This window comes from Phyllobates terribilis, unplaced genomic scaffold (genome assembly GCF_046119375.1).
Source record: "Phyllobates terribilis strain yellow unplaced genomic scaffold, ASM4611937v1 Scaffold_5__5_contigs__length_657084704, whole genome shotgun sequence".
In the NCBI taxonomy this organism is placed as follows: domain Eukaryota; kingdom Metazoa; phylum Chordata; class Amphibia; order Anura; family Dendrobatidae; genus Phyllobates; species Phyllobates terribilis.
This window is the reverse complement of record NW_027362765.1, coordinates 75329975-75352086: the sequence shown is the minus strand read 5'-3', so window position 1 is coordinate 75352086 and position 22112 is coordinate 75329975. Positions and strand designations below refer to the sequence as shown.

The following is a 22112-nucleotide window of genomic DNA, read 5'->3' as shown; positions in this document are numbered from 1 at the left end:
GAGGCTCTATCTCTGTCAGTGACCTCAGATATAATGGAGTAGGCGCGATCTCTGTCAGTGACCTCAGATATAGTGGAGGAGGCTCTATCTCTGTCTGTGACCTCAGATATAATAGAGGAGGCTGTATCTCTGTCAGTGTCCTCAGATATAATGGAGCAGGCTCTATCTGTTTCAGTGACCTCAGATATAATGGAGGAGGCTCTATCTCTGTCAGTGACTTCAGATATAATGGAGGAGGCTCTATCTCTCAGATATAATGGAGGAGGCTCTATCTCTCTCTCAGATATAATAGAGGAGGCTCTATCTCTGTCAGTGTCCTCAGATATAATGGAGTAGGCTCTATCTTTGTCAGTGACCTCAGATATAATGGAGTAGGCTCTATCTCTTTCAGTGACCTCAGATATAATGAAGTAGGCTCTATGTTTGTCAGTGTCCTCAGATATAATGAAGGAGGCGCTATCTCTTTCAGTGACCTCAGATATAATGGAGGAGGCTCTATCTCTGTCAGTGACCTCAGATGTAATGGAAGAGGCTCTATCTCTCTCTCAGATATAATGGAGGAGGCTTTATCTCTATCAGTGACCTCAGATATAATGGAGGAGGCTCTATCTCTGTCAGTGACTTCAGATATAATGGAGAAGGCTCTATCTCTGTCAGTGACTTCAGATATAATGGAGGAGGCTCTATCTGTGTTACCTCAGATATAATGGAGGAGGCTTTATCTCTGTCTGTGACCTCAGATATAATGGAGGAGGCTCTATCTCTGTCTGTGACCTCAGATATAATGGAGGAGGCTCTATCTCTGTCTGTGACCTCAGATATAATGGAGGAGGCTCTATCTCTGTCTGTGACCTCAGATATAATGGAGGAGGCTCTATCTCTGTCTGTGACCTCAGATATAATGGAGGAGGCTCTATCTCTGTCTGTGACCTCAGATATAATGGAGGAGGCTCTATCTCTGTCAGTGTCCTCAGATATAATGGAGTAGGCTCTATCTTTGTCAGTGTCCTCAGATATAATGGAGGAGGCTCTATCTCTGTCAGTTACCTCAGATATAATGGAGGAGGCTCTATCTCTGTCAGTGTCCTCAGATATAATGGAGGAAGCTCTATCTCTTGTCAGTGATCTCAGATATAATGGAGGAGGCTCTATCTCTGTCAGTGACCTCAGATATAATGGAGGAGGCTCTATCTCTGTCAGTGACCTCAGATATAATGGAGTAGGCGCGATCTCTGTCAGTGACCTCAGATATAGTGGAGGAGGCTCTATCTCTGTCAGTGACCTCAGATATAATGGAGGAGGCTCTATCTCTGTCAGTGACCTCAGATATAATGGAGGAGGCTCTATCTCTGTCAGTGACCTCAGATATAATGGAGTAGGCGCGATCTCTGTCAGTGACCTCAGATATAGTGGAGGAGGCTCTATCTCTGTCTGTGACCTCAGATATAATAGAGGAGGCTGTATCTCTGTCAGTGTCCTCAGATATAATGGAGCAGGCTCTATCTGTTTCAGTGACCTCAGATATAATGGAGGAGGCTCTATCTCTGTCAGTGACTTCAGATATAATGGAGGAGGCTCTATCTCTCAGATATAATGGAGGAGGCTCTATCTCTCTCTCAGATATAATAGAGGAGGCTCTATCTCTGTCAGTGTCCTCAGATATAATGGAGTAGGCTCTATCTTTGTCAGTGACCTCAGATATAATGGAGTAGGCGCTATCTCTGTCAGTGACCTCAGATATAATGGAGGAGGCTCTATCTCTGTCAGTTACCTCAGATATAATGGAGTAGGCTCTATCTTTGTCAGTGACCTCAGATATAATGGAGGAGGCTCTATCTCTGTCAGTGATCTCAGATATAATGGAGTAGGCTCTATCTTTGTCAGTGACCTCAGATATAATGGAGGAGGCTCTATCTCTGTCAGTGATCTCAGATATAATGGAGGAGGCTCTATCTCTGTCAGTGATCTCAGATATAATGGAGGAGGCTTTATCTCTTTCAGTGACCTCAGATATAATGGAGGAGGCTCTATCTCTCTCTCAGATATAATGGAGGAGACTCTATCTCTCTCTCAGATATAATGGAGGAGGCTTTATTTCTGTCAGTGACCTCAGATCTAATGAAGGATACTGTTATTATGGTCTCCCTCAGATATATTGCAAGATGTTCTCACTTTTTTCTTCAGATAAAACAGAAGACTGAGACTACTATAGTGGATCCTCTTCGCTCCCTTTATTTTAAGGACAGGGCTGACTTCCCTCCAGATTACGCTCTCTCCTCACTTCTCTCACTCCTCCCAGTTCCTGACTTACTCCCCAGGGTTTTGATGGGAGATGTGTTTTTTTCCCTGTGCAGTAGTGTGTAAAGCTTTCCCGCCACTAAATGTTTCTGATAGTATCTTAGTCACATGCAGTCTGCTGATATAATAGGCTGTGTAATGGTGAATGTAGTCTTTTTCCAATCTGTTCTTGCCTCCTACTGTATAGTCTGACTCACTACAATAGAGGTTACAGCAAAACAAAAAATTGTCTTTCTTTTTTTATGCCATTCAATATGAAGAATAAAAAACATAATAGTTTTATAGTACTGGTTGTTTTGGACCAGACTGTATAAATTATCTGCACGTTTCATGTGTTTATTTTTTTTGGCCTAAAATAATCTTATTGGCAAAATTGAGGTTGTGTTTTTTATTTTATTTTTCTTAGAAAAAAATGTTTTTAACTTTTTTCTACAATATTTAGTTGAGTGATTATACAATATGCATGCTTTTGATCACTTTGATCATTATGCAATACACTTAATTGAAGAAAAAAGAATGGAGTATACGGTAAGTTGGTATGCATGCAATATGTAGGAGCATGTTCACACTGGCCATTAAACAGACAGAACCGAAGAGAGAAACAAAATATACAGTGGGGAATATAAGTATTTGTTACACTGACGATTTTGCTGGTTTTCCCACCTACAAAAAATGGAGAGGTCAGTAATTTTTTATTTTAGGTACAATTCAACTTTTAGAGACATAATCTAAAAATAAAATCCATAAAATCACATTGTATGATTTTAAATAATTAAATTGCATTTATTGCAAGAAATAAGTATTTGATCACCTACCAACCAGCAAGAATTCTGGCTCTCACAGACCTGTTAGTTTTTCTTTAAGAAACCTTCCTACTCTTCACTCATTACATGTTTGAACTTTTGCCTGTGTAAAACACACCTGTCAACACATTCAATCAATCACACTTCAACCTCTCCACCATGGCCAGGGCCAAAGAGCTGTCTAAGGACACCAGGGTCAAAATTGTAGACCTGCACAAGGCTGGGATGGCTTACATGACAACAGGCAAGCAGCTTGGTGAGAAGGCAACAACTGTGGGCACAATTATTAAAACATGGAAGAAACACAAGATGACTGCCAATCTTCCTCGGTCTGGGGCTCCATGCAAGATCTCGCCTCGTGGGGTAAGGATATTCTGAGAAAGGTCAGGAATCAGCCCAGAACTATACAGGAGGACCTGGTCAATGACCTTAAGAGAGCTGGGACCACAGTCTCAAACGTTAGTAACACACTAGACCGTCATGGATTAAAATCCTGCAGGGCACGCAATGTCCCCTTGCTCACGCCAGCACTTGTCCAGGCCCGTTTGAAGTTCCCCAATTACCATCTGGATGATCCAGGGGAGGCATGGGAGAAGGTCATGTGGTCAGATGATACCAAAATAGAACTTTTTAGTATCAACGCCACTTGCCGTGTTTGGAGGAAGATGAAGGATGAGTACAATCCCAAGAACACTGTTCCATCTTTGTAGCATAGTGGGGGAAAAATCATACTTTGGGTGTGCTTTTCTGCAAAGGGTACAGGATGACTGCACTGTTTTGATGGTAGAATGGATGGGGTCATGTATCGCAAGATTTTGGCCAACAACCTCCTTCCCTCAGTAATAGCATTGAAGATGGGTCATGGCTGGGTCTTCCAGCATGATAATGACCCGAAACACACAGTCAGTGCAACTAAGGAGTGGCTCCGTAAGAAGCATTTCAAGGTCCTGAAGTGGCCTAGCCAGTCTTTAGACCTGAACCAATATAAAATCTTTGGAGGGAGCTGAAACTCAATGTTGTCAAGCGACAGCCCTGAAATCTGAAAAATCTGGAGAAGATCTGTATGGAGGAGTGGGCCAAAATCCCTGCTGTACTGTGTGCAAACTTGGTCAAGAACTACAGGAAATCTCTGACCTCTGTAATTGCAAACAAAGGTTTCTGTACCAAATATTAAGTTCTGTTTTTCTATTTTATCAAATACTTATTTCATGCAATAAAATACAAATGAAGTGTAGCTACGATAAAAATTATAGACCTCTACCTTCTTTGTAGGTGTGAAAACTTGCAAAATCAGCAATGTATCAAATATTTATTTTTCCTTCTGTGTACCCTGCTGTAAGCATGTAAAAAGCAATAGTGCATATAAATAGCAAAGGGCACAAGGCAAACACCGTTCTTGATAAAAAAAAAAAAGCGTAAAAGCCATCCCACTAGCATCACCATATCGGGATGGTCCCAACCTCTAGTATTAAAGCTTTCTCATGTGTCAAAGTGACCTTAATGTGAATAAGGCCCGAGCAGGCTGGGTATCCATATTTGGCACCCGGTCAAAACCTACTGTGTGTGGTCAATAATATATATGTTTTAGAAGTAAATAGATATAAACAAAAGAGTCTCAGAATGCTGTAAAATAATAAAAATAGTAATACTCACATTAAAGATCCCCCTCTGTGCCAATTACATCACTGTCAGGATTCCTAGTCTATCTCTGTAATTACTTCTTGGTCCTTATACACATGAAATCACTACAGCCAGTTCAAGTCCTGGAATATAACATCTTCACTGTGGCGCCTCTATGTACACCCTTATTATCTCCAGTCATTGTGTTATTACATGGGATTCTTTAGGATGTTATATTGACTCATCTTCTTCCCATTCAGGTCCCTACAAAATCAGAGATCTTCTATATAAGACAATTTTCCTGATTGACAGTCAAACATGGATAGGGACAGTGACAAGATGGCGGAGAGGATATTACACCTCACCCTAGAGATCCTCTTCCGGCTTACTGGAGAGGTGAGAGATTCTGATGACGTCACATTACATCATTCTTATCTATGGGAATAACAGATGGACAGAACTGGAGAGGTGAGGACTCTGGAAATGTCTGTAGTGAGATTTATTAATGTGTCTCTCCATAACCAGGATTACACAGTAGTGAAGACCTATAGTGAGCGCTGTCAGGACCCTGTGTCTGAGGGATGGGGAAGACCCCTGAGCCCTATCACGGGGCCTCCACCTCACCCCCTGATACATGAGGACATCAATGACCAGAAGATCCTCGAACTCACCTACAAGATGATTGAGCTGCTGACTGGAGAGGTGACACTGCTGGGAATGCTGGGACATTATACAGTAACGCTATGAAGGGATCGGGGGGATGACTTTATCATTGTATGTGTCAGGTTCCTATAAGGTGTCAGGATGTCACCGTCTATTTCTCCATGGAGGAGTGGGAGTATTTAGAAGAACACAAAGATCTGTACAAGGACATCATGATGGAGGTTCCCCGGCCCCTCACATCACCAGGTAATAGACATGACTAAATACACATGGCCTAATTATCTGTATGTAAAGAATAAATTCAATCCCTGTATGTGTTTCCTCCAGATCTATCCAGTAAGAGGACAACTCCAGAGAGATGTCCCAGTCCTCTTCTTCCACAGGACTGTAAACAAGAAAATCCCAATGTTCCTCAGGATCTTCAGGTAGATGGAGAGAAAGTGTCATGAAATCTCCCCTATGATGTGTAGAAGCTGTTAAGGTCTTGTGTTCAGTCTTGTTTTATATACAAGCATTAGAGACACCTGTATGTAAATTTGAAGTGCATGAAATGAAAATTGATAACCTACAGCAAAAGTTTAGGCCCCGTCACACTTAGCGACGCTGCAGCGATTCCGACAATGATACGACCTGTCAGGGATCGTTGCTGCGTCGCTATGTGGTCGCTGGTGAGCTGTCAAACAGGCAGGCTCACCAACGATCAGGGGAGCAGCGACATCGTGGAAAGAATCTTTCCACGATGTCCTGCTCCTGGTTACCAGCCTGCTGAAGCAGGAGCAGGCTGGTAACCATGGTAAACATCGGGTTACTAGGGGCACACGCGCACCTAGTAACCTGCTGTTTATCATGGTTACCACTCTGCTACGGTGAGCGGGAGGTTACCGCTCACTTTAGCAGGCTCGTAACCATGATAAACAGTGGGTTACTAGGTGCGCGTGTGCCCCTAGTAACCCGATGTTTATCATGGTTACCAGCCTGATCGCTGCTCCCGCTGGTCACACAGCGATGTGTGCTGACAAGCGGGAGGGCAACAACCAAAAAAAGGTCCAGGACATTCTGCAGCAATCAGCGACCTCACAGCAGGGGCCTGATTGCTGCAAAGTGTCACACATAGCGACATCGCTGGTGAGGTCGCTGTTGCGTCACCAAAACCTTGACTCAGCAGCGATATCGCTAGCGATCTCGCTATGTGAGACGGGGGCTTTGTCCTGTGACGTAATCAGCTCAAGAAAAGGAATTAGCGAAGCTTGTTTACCAGGCAATTTACACTACACAGCAGCTGAATAAAACGCTATTGTCCGAATACACTTGTGAATCCCTAGCACAGATGGGCCATAACTGCAGATGACAAGTTGCAGTGCCATTGCTGTCTGTAATAGAAGGAAAACTTCCTGGCCAAAACAAAGCTAAAATGATGTCATTAAGCAGTAGAAAACATTACGTGGTTAGGTTTCTATTGCACCATGATAATGCGTCCTCTGATATCTCCGCACAGATATTTGGACACTATGACTTACCTAAGCATTTTGGCCTACCAATCCTATGGTAGGAGGCAATGCCCCATACCACAAAGGTCAGAGTTTGATTCAAGTGTCATCTGAGTGTGATCCAATTCTCTTGCATGAGAGAATTGCAGCACAGGTGTGGAGAAAATGGAGAACTTAATTTCTACATTTTCTCTATTGTCTCTGACTGCGTACATCAGACAACATCTGAGTGCAGTTCGATGTTTCACACACACACCCATAGACTTGAATGGGTGAGTGCGATCTGATTTGGAGCTACTTGCAGGGTGCTGCAATTGTTTTCCATGCTGAATCGGCATGACAAAATAATCGCAGATCTGCACTGGCCCATAGTATAACATTGGGCCGAGCGCTACCCGATAAAACATAGGATAGCACTCGGCCGTGTTATACGCCAGTATGCACGTACCTTACAGTTACCAGATCTTAGCCCCTGGGTAATTTTCTGTTTTTTCGTTTTTTACTCCACTTCTTCCAAGAGCCATAACTTTTTTTTTTTTCTGTCAATATAGCCATATGAGGGCTTGTTTTTTCGGGACGAGTTGTACTTTTGAATGACACTATTTATTCTACCACATAGTCTACTGTAACACAGTAAAAAAATTCCAAGTGCGGTGAAATTGCAAAAAAAAGTGCAATTCCACAATTGTTTTTTGGGTTTTGTATTTATTGTGTTCACTATATGGTGAAACTGACCTGGCAGTATGATTCTGCAGGTCAATACGAGAACACAAATGCCAAACATGTATAGATTTTTATCTTATTTTTTAAATGGCGAAAAAAAATTCAGAAATTTGTAATAAAATTTGTTTTTGCTTTTGTCGCCATTTTCCGAGAACCGTAATGTTTTAAAATTTCTGTATATGGGGCTGTGTGTGGGTTTATTTTTTACATCCCGAGCTGACATTTTTATTGATACCATTTTGTTGTAGATATGATGTTTTGATTGTCTCATTGCATTTTATTGCAATGTTGTGGTGGGCAAAAACCTTTAATTATGGCGTTTTTAATGTTTAATTTACTTTTCACTATATTTAATAGTCCCCTTAGAGGACTTGAAGCTCTGATCATCTGATCGCTTGTGCTATACATAAGAGATGGTGATTTCTGCTATCAACACCGGCCACAGACTGGCGTTCACATGAGGGTCGTAATGACAAGCACGGGGGTCATCAGCAGACCACCGGCTGTCATGAAAATCCATCGGTACCCGACGATCACGTCAGGAGTGCATCGATGGAAGCATGGAATGACACACACCCTGCCAGCACATGTTAAATCCTACTGCCAGATATTGACAGGGGGATTTAACAGGTTACCACCCGTGGCTGTTAAAGGCACATGATGGCTGATTAAATCAGCTGTCATGTGCCTGAAAAGAAGCCGGATCAGTGTGCGAACCCACATCAAAGGCAGGGACACAACATATGACATAAATGTACATTATATATGTAGTGAAGGGATTAAAGCCCCATTTCAATTATTTTTTATTTTTTGCATTATGTGTGTGTTAGGCTACGTTCACATGTTCAGTATTTGTTCAGTATTTTGTATCATTATTTGTAAGCCAAAATCAGGATTGGAAGAGCCAGAGGAAAAGTATAATAGAAACACGTGCACCACTTCTGCATTTTTCACCCACTCCTGGGATATCTTACAAATACTGATGTAAAATACTGACCAAATACTGAACTTGTGAACGTGGCCTTATGAAGGTAGTAACATACTCACCAGTCACCGTATTGTCGCAGTTTCAGCTTTGTTCCGATCTTCAGCTTCAGCAACACAGGAGTCTCTGTAGCCTCTGTAACCTGCTAGATCACTGTGTGGAGCAGCACTTACTCTCTCAAAAAAGTCTATGAGACTTAGTACAAGACTCTCTGAGGTTCATAAACTTGAATTGTGAAAAGCCAAAAAGTGACCACCACAACCAATGTGTGATTTGGCAGGTCACAAATATTATCACGTAGTGCAGGAACGGATCAGAGCACTGCAGAAACAAGAAGAGAGAGACCGGTGAGTATTCTACTTACTACCCTCATGACAATTAAACACTAGATCCCTACCAAGGAGGGAATAAAATCACTGGAGAGAGACTTTAATCCTCATACATCTCAGAGGCAAGATAGGAAAGGTTGTTCAGAGCATATCAGTATCTCCTTATAATTTGTAGCAACTGCAAGAGGCTATCATGTTTGCATAGGCCAATATTCCCACAGAACGACATCTAGTTTAACCCCTTAAGCCCCGCGGGTGGTTTGCACGTTAATGACCGGGACAATTTTTACAATTCTGACCACTGTCACTTTATGAGGTAATGACTCTGGAACGCTTCAACGGATCCCCCTGATTCTGAGATTGTTTTTTCGTGACATATTGTACTTCATGATTGTGGAAAAATTTCTTCGATAGCACTTGCGTTTATTTGTGAAAAAAACGGAAATTTGGCGAAAATTTTGAAAATTTTACGATTTTCAAAATTTGAATTTTTAAGCCCTGAAATCAGAGCGATATGTCACACAAAAGAGTTAATAAATAACATTTCCCACATGTCTACTTTACATCAGCACAATTTTGGAACCAAAATTTTTTTTTGTTAGGGAGCTATAAGGGTTAAAAGTTGACCAGCGATTTCTCATTTTTCCAACAAAATTTATAAAACCATTTTTTTAGGGACCACATCACATTTGAAGTCACTTTGAGAGGTCTTTATGACAGAAAATACCCAAAAGTGACACCATTCTAAAAACTGCACCCCTCAAGGTGCTCAAAACCACATTCAAGAAATTTATTAACCCTTCAGGTGCTTCACAGGAATTTTTTGAATGTGGAAGAAAAAAATGAACATTTAACTTTTTTCACAAAAATGTTACTTTAGACCCAATTTTTTTTATTTTCACAGGGGTAACAAGAAAAAATGGACCCCAAAATTTGTTGTGCAATTGCCCCTGGGCACGCAGATACACAATATTTGGGGAAGAAACACTGTTTGGGCGCACGGCAGGGCTCGGAAGGGAAGGAGCGCCATTTGACTTTTTGATTGTAAAATTTGCTTAAATAATTAGCGGACACCATGTTCTGTTTGGAGAGCCCCTGTGTGCCCAAACTTTGGAGCTCCCCCACAAGTGACCCCATTTTGGAAACTAGACCCCCCAAGGCACCTTTCTAGATGCATAGTGAGCACTTGGAACCCCCAGGTGCTTCACAAATTGATTCGTAAAAATGAAAAAGTGAAAAAAAAACACTTTTTCATTTTTACGAATCAATTTGTGAAGCACCTAGGGGTTCCAAGTGCTCACTATGCATCTAGATAGGTGCCTTGGGGGGTCTAGTTTCCAAAATGGGGTCACTTGTGCGGGAGCTCCAATGTTTGGGCACACAGGGACTCTCTAAATGCAACATGGTATCCGCTAACAAATTGAATGGAAAATCGGCTCAAATTGTTAGCGGACACCACATTGCGTTTGGAGAGCCCCTCTGTGCCCAAACTTTGGAGCTCCCCCACAAGTGACCCCATTTTTGAAACTAGACCCCCCAAGGCACCTTTCTAGATGCATAGTGAGCACTTGGAACCCCCAGGTGCTTCACAAATTGATTCGTAAAAATGAAAAAGTGAAAAAAAAAACACTTTTTCATTTTTACGAATCAATTTGTGAAGCACCTAGGGGATCCAAGTACTCACTATGCATCTAGATAGGTGCCTTGGGGGGTCTAGTTTCCAAAATGGGGTCACTTGTGGGGGAGCTCCAATGTTTGGGCACACAGGGACTCTCTAAATGCAACATGGTATCCGCTAACAAATTGAATGGAAAATCGGCTCAAATTGTTAGCGGACACCACATTGCGTTTGGAGAGCCCCTCTGTGCCCAAACTTTGGAGCTCCCCCACAAGTGACCCCATTTTGGAAACTAGACCCCCCAAGGCACCTTTCTAGATGCATAGTGAGCACTTGGAACCCCCAGGTGCTTCACAAATTGATTCGTAAAAATGAAAAAGTGAAAAAAAAAACACTTTTTCATTTTTACGAATCAATTTGTGAAGCACCTAGGGGATCCAAGTGCTCACTATGCATCTAGATAGGTGCCTTGGGGGGTCTAGTTTCCAAAATGGGGTCACTTGTGGGGGAGCTCCAATGTTTGGGCACACAGGGACTCTCTAAATGCAACATGGTATCCGCTAACAAATTGAATGGAAAATCGGCTCAAATTGTTAGCGGACACCACATTGCGTTTGGAGAGCCCCTCTGTGCCCAAACTTTGGAGCTCCCCCACAAGTGACCCCATTTTGGAAACTAGACCCCCCAAGGCACCTTTCTAGATGCATAGTGAGCACTTGGAACCCCCAGGTGCTTCACAAATTGATTCGTAAAAATGAAAAAGTGAAAAAAAAAACACTTTTTCATTTTTACAAATCAATTTGTGAAGCACCTAGGGGTTCCAAGTGCTCACTATGCATCTAGATAGGTGCCTTGGGGGGTCTAGTTTCCAAAATGGGGTCACTTGTGGGGGAGCTCCAATGTTTGGGCACAGAGGGACTCTCTAAATGCAACATGGTATCCGCTAACAAATTGAATGGAAAATCGGCTCAAATTGTTAGCGGACACCACATTGCGTTTGGAGAGCCCCTCTGTGCCCAAACTTTGGAGCTCCCCCATAAGTGACCCCATTTTGGAAACTAGACCCCCCAAGGCACCTTTCTAGATGCATAGTGAGCACTTGGAACCCCCAGGTGCTTCACAAATTGATTCGTAAAAATGAAAAAGTGAAAAAAAAAACACTTTTTCATTTTTACAAATCAATTTGTGAAGCACCTAGGGGTTCCAAGTGCTCACTATGCATCTAGATAGGTGCCTTGGGGGGTCTAGTTTCCAAAATGGGGTCACTTGTGGGGGAGCTCCAATGTTTGGGCACACAGGGACTCTCCAAATGCAACATGATATCCGCTAACAATTTGAGCTGACAATTTGTTAGCGGATATCATGTTGCATTTGGAGAGTCCCTGTGTGCCCAAACATTGGAGCTCCCCCACAAGTGACCCCATTTTGGAAACTAGACCCCCCAAGGCACCTTTCTAGATGCATAGTGAGCACTTGGAACCCCAGGTGCTTCACAAATTGATTCATAAAAATGAAAAAGTGTTTTTTTTTTCACTTTTTCATTTTTACGAATCAATTTGTGAAGCACCTGGGGGTTCCAAGTGCTTACTATGCATCTAGATAGGTGCCTTGGGGGGTCTAGTTTCCAAAATTGGGTCACTTGTGGGGGAGCTCCAAAGTTTGGGCACAGAGGGGCTCTCCAAACGCAATGTGGTGTCCGCTAACAATTTGAGACGATTTTCCATTCAATTTGTTAGCGGATACCATGTTGCATTTAGAGAGTCCCTGTGTGCCCAAACATTGGAGCTCCCCCACAAGTGACCCCATTTTGGAAACTAGACCCCCCAAGGCACCTTTCTAGATGCATAGTGAGCACTTGGAACCCCAGGTGCTTCACAAATTGATTCATAAAAATGAAAAAGCGTTTTTTTTTTCACTTTTTCATTTTTACGAATCAATTTGTGAAGCACCTGGGGGTTCCAAGTGCTTACTATGCATCTAGATAGGTGCCTTGGGGGGTCTAGTTTCCAAAATGGGGTCACTTGTGGGGGAGCTCCAATGTTTGGGCACACAGGGGCTCTCCAAACGCAACATGGCGTCCGCTAACAATTTGAGCCGATTTTCCATTCAATTTGTTAGCGGACACCATGTCGCGTTTGGAGAGCCCGTGATGTGCCTAAACATTGGAGCTCCCCCACAAGTGTCCCCATTTTGGAAACTATACCCCTCAAGGATTTTATTAAGGTGTATAGTGAACATTTTGAACCCAGAGGTACGGCACAGAACTTGTTTACATTAGGTCATCATATTGAATAAGTTGTCATTATTCTTGAGCGCAAGTGCTCGCTACTTGAGTTTGCATCGGGTACTCAGGTATGCACCATGTACAGCGTGTGCTTGAGTGACATGCTCGAGTCCCTGCTCCGCATGTTTCACGGTTATTAGGCACCCAAAAAAAAACATGCGGGGATCGCTCGTGCATGGCAGGCAATCCCCGTAAAGTTTTTTGGCCGCGAAGCATATGGGGGAGAGACTCAAGCATGTCACTCAAATACCCACGATACTCAATGCATACCAGAGCACCCGATGCAAACTCAAGTAGCGAGCACTTGCTCTCAACACTAGTCACCATATCGTCATCTTTTTTTCTTACTTTTGAAAAAAATCCCAACCCCAGCCCTAGCCCTAGCACAACCCTAGCCCCAGCACAGCCCTAGCCCCAGCACAGCCCTAGCCCCAGCACAGCCCTAGCCCCAGCACAACCCTAGCCCCAGCACAACCCTAGCCCCAGCACAACCCTAGCCCCAAACCCAGCCCTAACCCTAGCCCAATCCTAACCCAAGAGTTTATTTTTGACGCCGTTCCTTGTGCGGTATAAGTGATTAGACGACTTTATTCTTCGGGTCGGTGTGATTACAGCAATGCCAGAATCATATGGGGTTTTTATGACTGACAGCTGTCACACACTAAAAGACGCATTTTTTGTAAAATCTAGTTTTTGCATCGCCATATTTTGAGAGCTATAATTTTTCCAGATTTTGGCAGACAGTCATGTGACGGCTCGTTTTTTGCGGGATGACTTGACGTTGTTATTGGTGCCATTTTCAGGCACGTGACATTTTTTTATCGCTTTCTATTCCGATTTTTGGGAGGCAGAATAAACAAAAACCAACAATTCAGGAATTGTTTTTTTTTTTGTTTTTTTTTATTCTGTTCCGCGTGTGGTAAAATTGATGAGGTAGCTTTATTCTTCGGGTCAGTACGTTTACAGCGGTACCACATTTGTATAATTTTTCTATGTTTTGGCGCTTATACACAATAAAAGCTATTTTATAGAAAAAAATATTTTTTAGCATCGCTTTATTCTGAGAGCTGAAACTTTTTTATTTTTCGGCTGATGGAGCTGTATGGCGGCTTATTTTTTGTGGGACAAGATGACGTTTTCAGCGGTATCATTTTTATTTATATGCGTCTTTTTGATCGCGTGTTATTCCACTTTTTGTTTGGCGGTATGGTGATAAAGCATTGTTTTTTGCTGCGTTTTTTTTTTTTTTTTTTTTACCGTGTTCACTGAAGGGGTTAACTAGTGGGACAGTTTTATAGGTCAGGCTGTTCCGGACGCGGCGATACCAAATATGTGTACTTTTATTGTTTTTTTTTTATTTTTTTTTATAATAATATTTCTTGATGGGTACATTATATTTTTATTTTTGGTGTATTATTTATTTTATTTTTTTATAATATTTTTGCACATTTTTTTTTTTTTTTTTTCCACTTTCAGACAGTTTGTACACCTTATTACTTTGTCCCACTCTGGGACTTTCACTTTTTTTTTTCTGATCGCCTGCATGGCATAGGAATGGAGCACCATCCCTATGCCATGAAGGCTGTCAGAAGTGCACAGTGTTAAGATTGCTTGGAGATGCACTGCGCATGTCCAAGCAATCTTCCTGCTCTCTGGTGACCCGGATGTTGTCATGACGACATCGGGTCGTCATGGCAACACCCGGGAAGCCGCTGCAGTCTGCGCTGGAAGCCGGAAGAGGAGGTGAGTATCGCCGATCACCTCCCCTTGCCCCCGCAATGCCGCGATCGATTTCGATCGACTTCGATCGCAGCATAGCGGGGGTTAATGTGCTGGGAGCGGTGCAGGACCGCTCCCTGCACATAGTACCGGGTGTCAGCTGTGACAATCAGCTGACACCCGGCGGCGATCGCGCCCGCACAGCCTGTGTGCGCACGCGATCGCCATGACGTACTAATACGGGTCTGGCTCTTAAGTCCCAGGGCACAGACGCGTATTAGTACGTCAAATGTTATTAAGGGGTTAATCTGTGACACAACACATTTTTGAGGTTCTGAAGGCCAAAGGAGACTCTATATGCTATTAAATGGTTGTCTCTAATAAAGTGGCTATTCAGTGCATGTTGTATACCTGGTGAAGATGACAGGATAAAGCTGATCATAGATATTAGATGTTGTCAGGATCGTCTCATAATTTTCCGGTTTTGAAGACTGATGCTCAGAATTAGGAGCCAACAGGTTGGATTTATACAGGAGACCTGCAGAACTTTGATTACTCCTGTTGCCATGTCATTTTTGTTCATATTTCTAATGAATTATTTGTTCTTTTCTTCAAAAATATTCTTGATGACTTCTCCATCTGTCAGTGACATTTACAATATATGTTTTAGGATAAAGATCTGACCCATATTTATACTACAGAGACATATGTGAGGGGCGATGAGCGGTGTAAAGAGGAGATTCCTACAGATAACCGCACAGGTGAGTAGTGACCACTAAATGCAGAGAAGTCACTGATTTAGAATTAGATGTTGAATTTTTTAGGGTATGTTGATTTTACGTTTAAAGATTTTGTGCTTAAACAAAATATAAGATTTATTACACTATTTTGTACATTCATCTCTCTGTTGCTGAGCTGCTTCAGAGGAGATACTTTTGTATTCACAGTCCTGTCTAATACACAGGACACTGTACTCAGTGTATATCCTGTCCCCATGGCCTGTGGCTGTAAATATGGCTCTGTGAGATGCTGGATCTCTTCACCTGTACTTACAATTGGCGACGGTTGCAGATAGCTTAACTCCGCTGCAGGCACACACGTTGTGAAGAATTCAGAAGAGACTTTGATTTCTTTAAGAACTCTTGTTAAATGCATACATAGCAGCAGGTAAAAAAGACTTTCTTCAGACAGGCTGAAAGCACATGAGCTTGCTATGGTGCCAAGATGGAGAATGAAGCGAAGCAGGAAGAAGAAAGAGATCGTCACATCACAGCCAACAGAGGGAGACAGGGAGAGAGAAGGGACAAATTTCAAGGAAAGTGAAACTTACAGCTATGCTGTACACAGCAGTACATAGCAAACCTAATAATACATGGAAATAGAAAGACATGCGATACAGTAAATAAAATGTCCAGGATAAACTGTAAATGTCCCAATCATGGGACAGAACACTCCCCGTTTGAAATATTTAGATTTCAATAATTCTATGACGTGATGTCTTCTGGGGATGTCATTGTAGACCTGAAAGACAAAAGAGAAAACAAGCATGCAACAATAACAATTGTAGTCCAATTGGTGTATTCCAATTTTCAGTTGGAGGCTTGAAGTCCTCAACAGCCGGATAATCCAAGCCCAAATCAAACCCATCTTCGGATTGGGGAAGCCGCAACGTGCAAACACTTCCACCAACCCAACAATCCGCTGGGAAAGTTCAAATGTCCCAACACAGCTGGAGACGTATGGCGGTAAGCTCCCCGCCGTAAGCTGTATCCAGAAGCAATGTCCTTCATGTGATGACTTCTCGCATGAAGCACTTGGTGGTACACATCAGGTGAATACCAGCCTGCACAACCAGTGACCAGCTCGAGAAGCATCTGGAAAGATGATGCCTCAGCTTCAACTTTGGAGTTACAGGTATGTGGTGTGTAGAGATGACTAGTCTGGTCTCTCCGTCAGCAACTGGTTCGTCAAGTTTAAGTGTGCTGCCAGCATTGACGGAACAAGGATCCTCAGGAACAAAACTTGGAAACGACAGCCAGGAGTTGTTACAAAGGCTGGGTGCAGCCATGAGTCTTGTTTCTGGGTGAGTTGGATGTACAGTGGGTATGGAAAGTATTCACACCCCTTTAAATTTTTCACGCTTTGTTTCATTGCAGCCATTTGGTAAATTCTAAAAAGCCATTTTTTTCTCATTAATGTACACTCTGCACCCCATATTGACTGAAAAAAAAAACAGAAATGTAGAAATGTTTGCAAATATATTAAAAAAGAAAAACTGAAATATCACATGGTCATAAGTATTCAGACCCTTTGCTCAGACACTCATATTTAAGTCACATGCTGTCAATTTCCTTGTGATCCTCCTTGAGATGGTTCTACTCCTTCATTGGAGTCCAGTTGTGTTTAATTAAACTGAGAGGACTTGATTTGGAAAGGCACACACCTGTCTATATAAGACCTCACAGCTCACAGTGCATGTCAGACCAAATGAGAATCATGATCATGAGCTCAAATGAACTGCCCAAGGAGCTCAGAGACAGAATTGTGGCAAGGCACAGATCTGGCCAAAGTTACAAAAGAATTTCTGCAGTACTCAACGTTCCTAAGAGCACAGTGGCCTCCATAATCCTTAAATGGAAGAAGTTTGGAACCACCAGATGTCTTCCTAGACCTGGCTGTCCAGCCAAACTGAGCAATCGTGGGCGAAGAGCCTTGGTGAGAGAGGTAAAGAAGAACCCCAAGATCACTGTGGCTGAGCTCCAGAGATGCAGTAGGGAGATGGGAGAAAGTTCCACAAAGTCAACTATCACTGCAGCCCTCCACCAGTCGGGCTGTTATGGCAGAGTGGCCCGACGGAAGCCTCTCCTCAGTGCAAGACATATGAAAGCCCCCATAGAGTTTGCTCAAAAACACATGAATGACTCCCAGACTATGAGAAATAAGATTCTCTGGTCTGATGAGACGAAGATAGAACTTTTTGGTGATAATTCTAAGCGGTATATGTGGAGAAAACCAGGCACTGCTCATCACCTGCCCAATACAATCCCAACCGTGAATCATGGTGGTGGCAGCATCATGCTATGGGGGTGTTTTTCAGCTGCAGGGACAGGACGACTGGTTGCAATTGAAGGAAACATGAATGCGGCCAAGTACAGAGATATCCTGGATGAAAACCTCTTCCAGAGTGCTCTGGACCTTAGACTTGGCCGAAGGTTTACCTTCCAACAAGACAATGACCCTAAGCATACAGCTAAAATAACAAAGGAGTGGCTTCAGAACAAATCTGTGACCATTCTTGACTGGCCCAGCCAGAGCACTGACCTAAACCCAATTGAGCATCTCTGGAGAGACCTGAAAATGGCTGTTCACCATCCAACCTGACGGAACTGGAGAGGATCTGCATGGAAGAATGGCAGAGGATCCCCAAATCCAGGTGTGAAAAACTTGTTGCATTATTCACAAGAAGACTCATGGCTGTACTAGCTCAAAAGGGTGCTTCTACTCAATACTGAGCAAAGGGTCTGAATACTTATGACCATGTGATATTTCAGTTTTTCTTTTTTAATAAATTTGCAAAAATTTCTACATTTCTGTTTTTTTCCAGTCAAAATGGGGTGCAGTGTGTACATTAATGAGAAAAGAAAATTAACTTTTTAGAATTTACCAAATGGCTGCAATGAAACAAAGAGTGAAAAATTGAAAGGGGTCTGAATACTTTCCGTACCCACTGTAAGTCATTGAAGATACAGTTCAGGGGCAACTTCAGTAGCCTCCACTGCCAGTACGGCAGCACAAGGACCAAGTTTTGGTGCAGTGAGAGCAGGCCTTGAGGCAAGTTTGGTCCTGTCCAGGACAGATTTATAAGGTACCTTGTTGACCGCCTCTGAGGTGTTCAGATAGGCTACTGTAGCTATGACCCTTGCAGATGCGTTGGAGAGAATGTGGACCTCTCTTCTTGTGGCGGCTGAAAGAGACAATAAGGCAGAGCCAGATGGGAACGAGATGGGGTGATCTAAGATTCTTGGAGACGTTTTCCATGTTTCCCACCTTTGTGGTTTCTGGGACGGAAGTGGAGTGTTCCAATCCTTGTTCTCAGCAGTCAACTGTCTCCACAGAATCTTGCCTTGAATGGTGATGGGTGCTATAAACCCGAGAGGATCATAGATGCTGTCCACAACGGGTAAGACTCCTTGTTTGGTGAAGGGTTTAATGCAGACTGACACCTGGAATGAGAACGTGTCCTGTTTAATGCCCCAGAGCAGACCAAGGCTGCGTTGTATAGAAGGAACGTCAGAACCTAGATCAAGATCCTTTAAACTATTTGTAAAGTCCTCATATGGAAATGCCTTCGTTACCTCCTGGTTGATGGAGACGATCTTGTGACGTCTGAGGTTTGCTTCCGACAACATTTCCGGTGTTCTAGAGAGCAGATCAATTGTCTCTTTACTTGTAGGTAGAGATTTAAGCACATCATCTACATAGTAGTTCTTCTCCACAGATAGAGGTGCATTAGGTCCACAGATGCAGCTGGTGAGGGGCTGTTCCCGAAGACATGTACCTTCGTCCGGTAGTCTATGACCTTGTTGTGGACGTCATTGTCATTGTGTCCTTGGAACCTGAGATAGTTTCCACTGATACAGGTACCAGCCGGTTGTCTTCACTTGAAGAATTGAACGCCGTTGACCCGAGGTTGTCATCACAGGATAGGAATGTGTTTGTTGTTAGGGTTTTCTTGCTGCCACTTAGTTACTCGGCTTCTTTTTCACCCAGTAATGATGTTGGCATGGTACAGAGTGAGTATTGCAACCATTTGGCGAGACATGAGTCTTAAATGAGAAGATCCTTGCAGGTCTCTTCGTCCGTTCCATGCAGACATCACCTATGATAACCCAGCCTAGATCAGAGCGTTGAGCAAATGGAGCATCACGTGGCCCGTTAATTTGCCAACGTACCTAGTGTATCCGCAGAATGTCTCTGCCAAGCAGAATCAGGATGTGCGCGCTGTTGTCTAGAGCTGGAATCTTGTTGGCTATAGTCTTCAAATGGGGGTGACGAAGAGCAGCCTCTGGAGTAGGAATCTCCTCTCTGTTGGATGGTATCTGGTTGCACTCGACCAAATTGGGTAGGGGTATCTTCCCGTTGTTTTCAAGAGAAGATACTAGGAGTCCATTGGCTCTTCTCCCTGAGACTTCTGTAACACCACTACAGGTGCCCAGAGTGTAAGGGTGAGCGTTTCCCTTTAAGTCAAATAGATCAAAGAGTTCTGACCTTACAAGGGATCGGTTGCTCTGATCATCCAGAACGGCATACATCTTTACGGTTTTCTCTAGATGGTCCTTAGGATGCACGTTCACCAGACATTTCTTCGCACAGGACTTGTCACACAGGTATTCTGTGCAGACTTCTGTATATAAAGAAGATATTGTAATAGGACTTGTTGGTTGCTCTGCATTCTCCTCGCCATGCCTTGTGGTGGGGGAAAGTGTAAGCGGTGCAGAGTCAGGTTGGGTTGGATGGAGCGCTTGTACATGGTTCTCACTGTCGCACTCAAAACACTTAAATGATTTTACAGTCTTTAGCAAAGTGTTCAGTAGACACACAACATCTGTAACATACCCCAAACTTCTTTAGAAGCTCCTTGCTTTTCTGGAGGGGTTTCTTTCTGAAGCTGATGCACTTCTTTAGTGTATGTGGCATCTTATGAACGGGACACATACAGTACAGACCAAAAGTTTGGGCACACCTTCTCCTTTAAAGATTTTTCTGTATTTTCATGGCTATGAAAATTGTACATTCACACTGAAGGCATCAAAACTATTAATTAACACATGTGGAATTATATACTTAACAAAAAAGTGTGAAACAACTGAAAATATGTCTTATATTCTAGGTTCTTCAAAGTAGACACCTTTTGCTTTGATGACTGCTTTGCACACTCTTGGCATTCTCTTGATGAGCTTCAAGAGGTAGTCACCGGAAATGGTCTTCCAACAATCTTGAAGGAGTTCCCAGAGATGCTTAGCATTTGTTGGCCCTTTTGCCTTCACTCTGTGGTCCAGCTCACCCCAAACCATCTCGATTGGGTTCAGGTCTGATGACTGTGGAGGCCAGGTCATCTGGCGTAGCACCCCATCACTCTCCTTCTTGGTCAAATAGCCCTTACACAGCCTGGAGGTGTGTTTGGGGTCATTGTCCTGTTGAAAAATAAATGATGGTCCAACTAAACACAAACCGGATGGAATAGCATGCTGCTGCAAGATGCTGTGGTAGCCATGTTGGTTCAGTATGCCTTCAATTTTGAATAAATCCATAACAGTGTCACCAGCAAAGCACCCCCACACCATCACACGTATTCCTCCATGCTTCACGGTGGGAACCAGGCATGTAGAGTCCATCCGTTCACCTTTTCTGCGTCGCACAAAGACACGGTGGTTGGAACCAAAGATCTCAAATTTGGACTCATCAGACCAAAGCACAGATTTCCACTGGTCTGATGTCTATTCCTTGTATTCTTTAGCCCAAACAAGTCTCTTCTGCTTGTTGCCTGTCCTTAGCAGTGGTTTCTTAGCAGCTATTTTACCATGAAGGCCTGCTGCACAAAGTCTCCTCTTAACAGTTGTTGTAGAGATGTGTCTGCTGCTAGAACTCTGTGTGGCATTGACCTGGTCTCTAATCTGAGCTGCTGTTAACTTGCGATTTCTGAGGCTGGTGACTCGGATAAACTTATCCTCAGAAGCAGAGGTGACTCTTGGTCTTCCTTTCCTGGGGCGGTCCTCGTGTGAGACAGTTTCTTTGTAGTGCTTGATGGTTTTTGCAACTGCACTTGGGGACACTTTCAAAGTTTTCCCAATTTTTCGCACTGACTGACCTTCATTTCTTAAAGTAATGATGGCCACTCGTTTTTCTTTACTTAGCTGCTTTTTTTTTGCCATAATACAAATTCTAACATTCTGTTCAGTAGGACTATCAGCGGTGTATCTACCAGACTTCTGCACAACACAACTGATGGTCCCAACCCCATTTATAAGGCAAGAAATCCCACTTATTAAACCTGACAGGGCACACCTGTGAAGTGAAAACCATTTCCGGTGACTACCTCTTGAAGCTCATCAAGAAAATGCCAAGACTGTGCAAAGCAGTCATCAAAGCAAAAGGTGGCTACTTTGAAGAACCTAGAATATAAGACATATTTTCAGTTGTTTCACACTTTTTTGTTAATTATATAATTGCACATGTGTTAATTCATAGTTTTTATGCCTTCAGTGTGAATGTACAATTTTCATAGTCATGAAAATACAGAAAAATCTTTAAATGAGAAGGTGTGTCCAAACTTTTGGTCTGTACTGTACGATTAGGATTTTCGACCTTTTCACACACCTCGCTCTTGTCTGGAGCTGGTGAAGGTGTGGGAAGAACGTCAGTCTTCTTTGCTGACACTGGACTGCTGCGGTTTCTGTTGCTTGAATGTGGACTTTCATACTTGGGAGGGAATGAACCAGGGCCGCTGGGTTCTCCATGGAAGAAGCTTGGGTCAGTTTTACACTCTGCAATGTTTTCGATAAACTAACAGAAGTAGGAAAATG

At 43.0% G+C, this 22112-nt stretch overlaps 1 protein-coding gene and 1 pseudogene across 1 annotated transcript in view; one reads left to right on the top strand and one right to left on the bottom strand.

The window, feature by feature from the left end:
* Nucleotides 1-22112, bottom strand: part of LOC141271469 (uncharacterized) — a 524545-nt pseudogene that overhangs the window by 216237 nt on the left and 286196 nt on the right.
* The window catches only part of LOC141272069 (uncharacterized), a 35532-nt gene that overhangs the window by 8890 nt on the left and 4530 nt on the right, over nt 1-22112 (top strand). Inside the window, exons 2-6 of the mRNA XM_073682380.1 lie at nt 4982-5117; nt 5247-5423; nt 5507-5630; nt 5712-5809; nt 15200-15290. Coding sequence (XP_073538481.1) covers nt 5040-5117; nt 5247-5423; nt 5507-5630; nt 5712-5809; nt 15200-15290 — 568 coding nt within the window. The 5' untranslated portion in view covers nt 4982-5039. The remainder of the gene's footprint in view (nt 1-4981; nt 5118-5246; nt 5424-5506; nt 5631-5711; nt 5810-15199; nt 15291-22112) is intronic.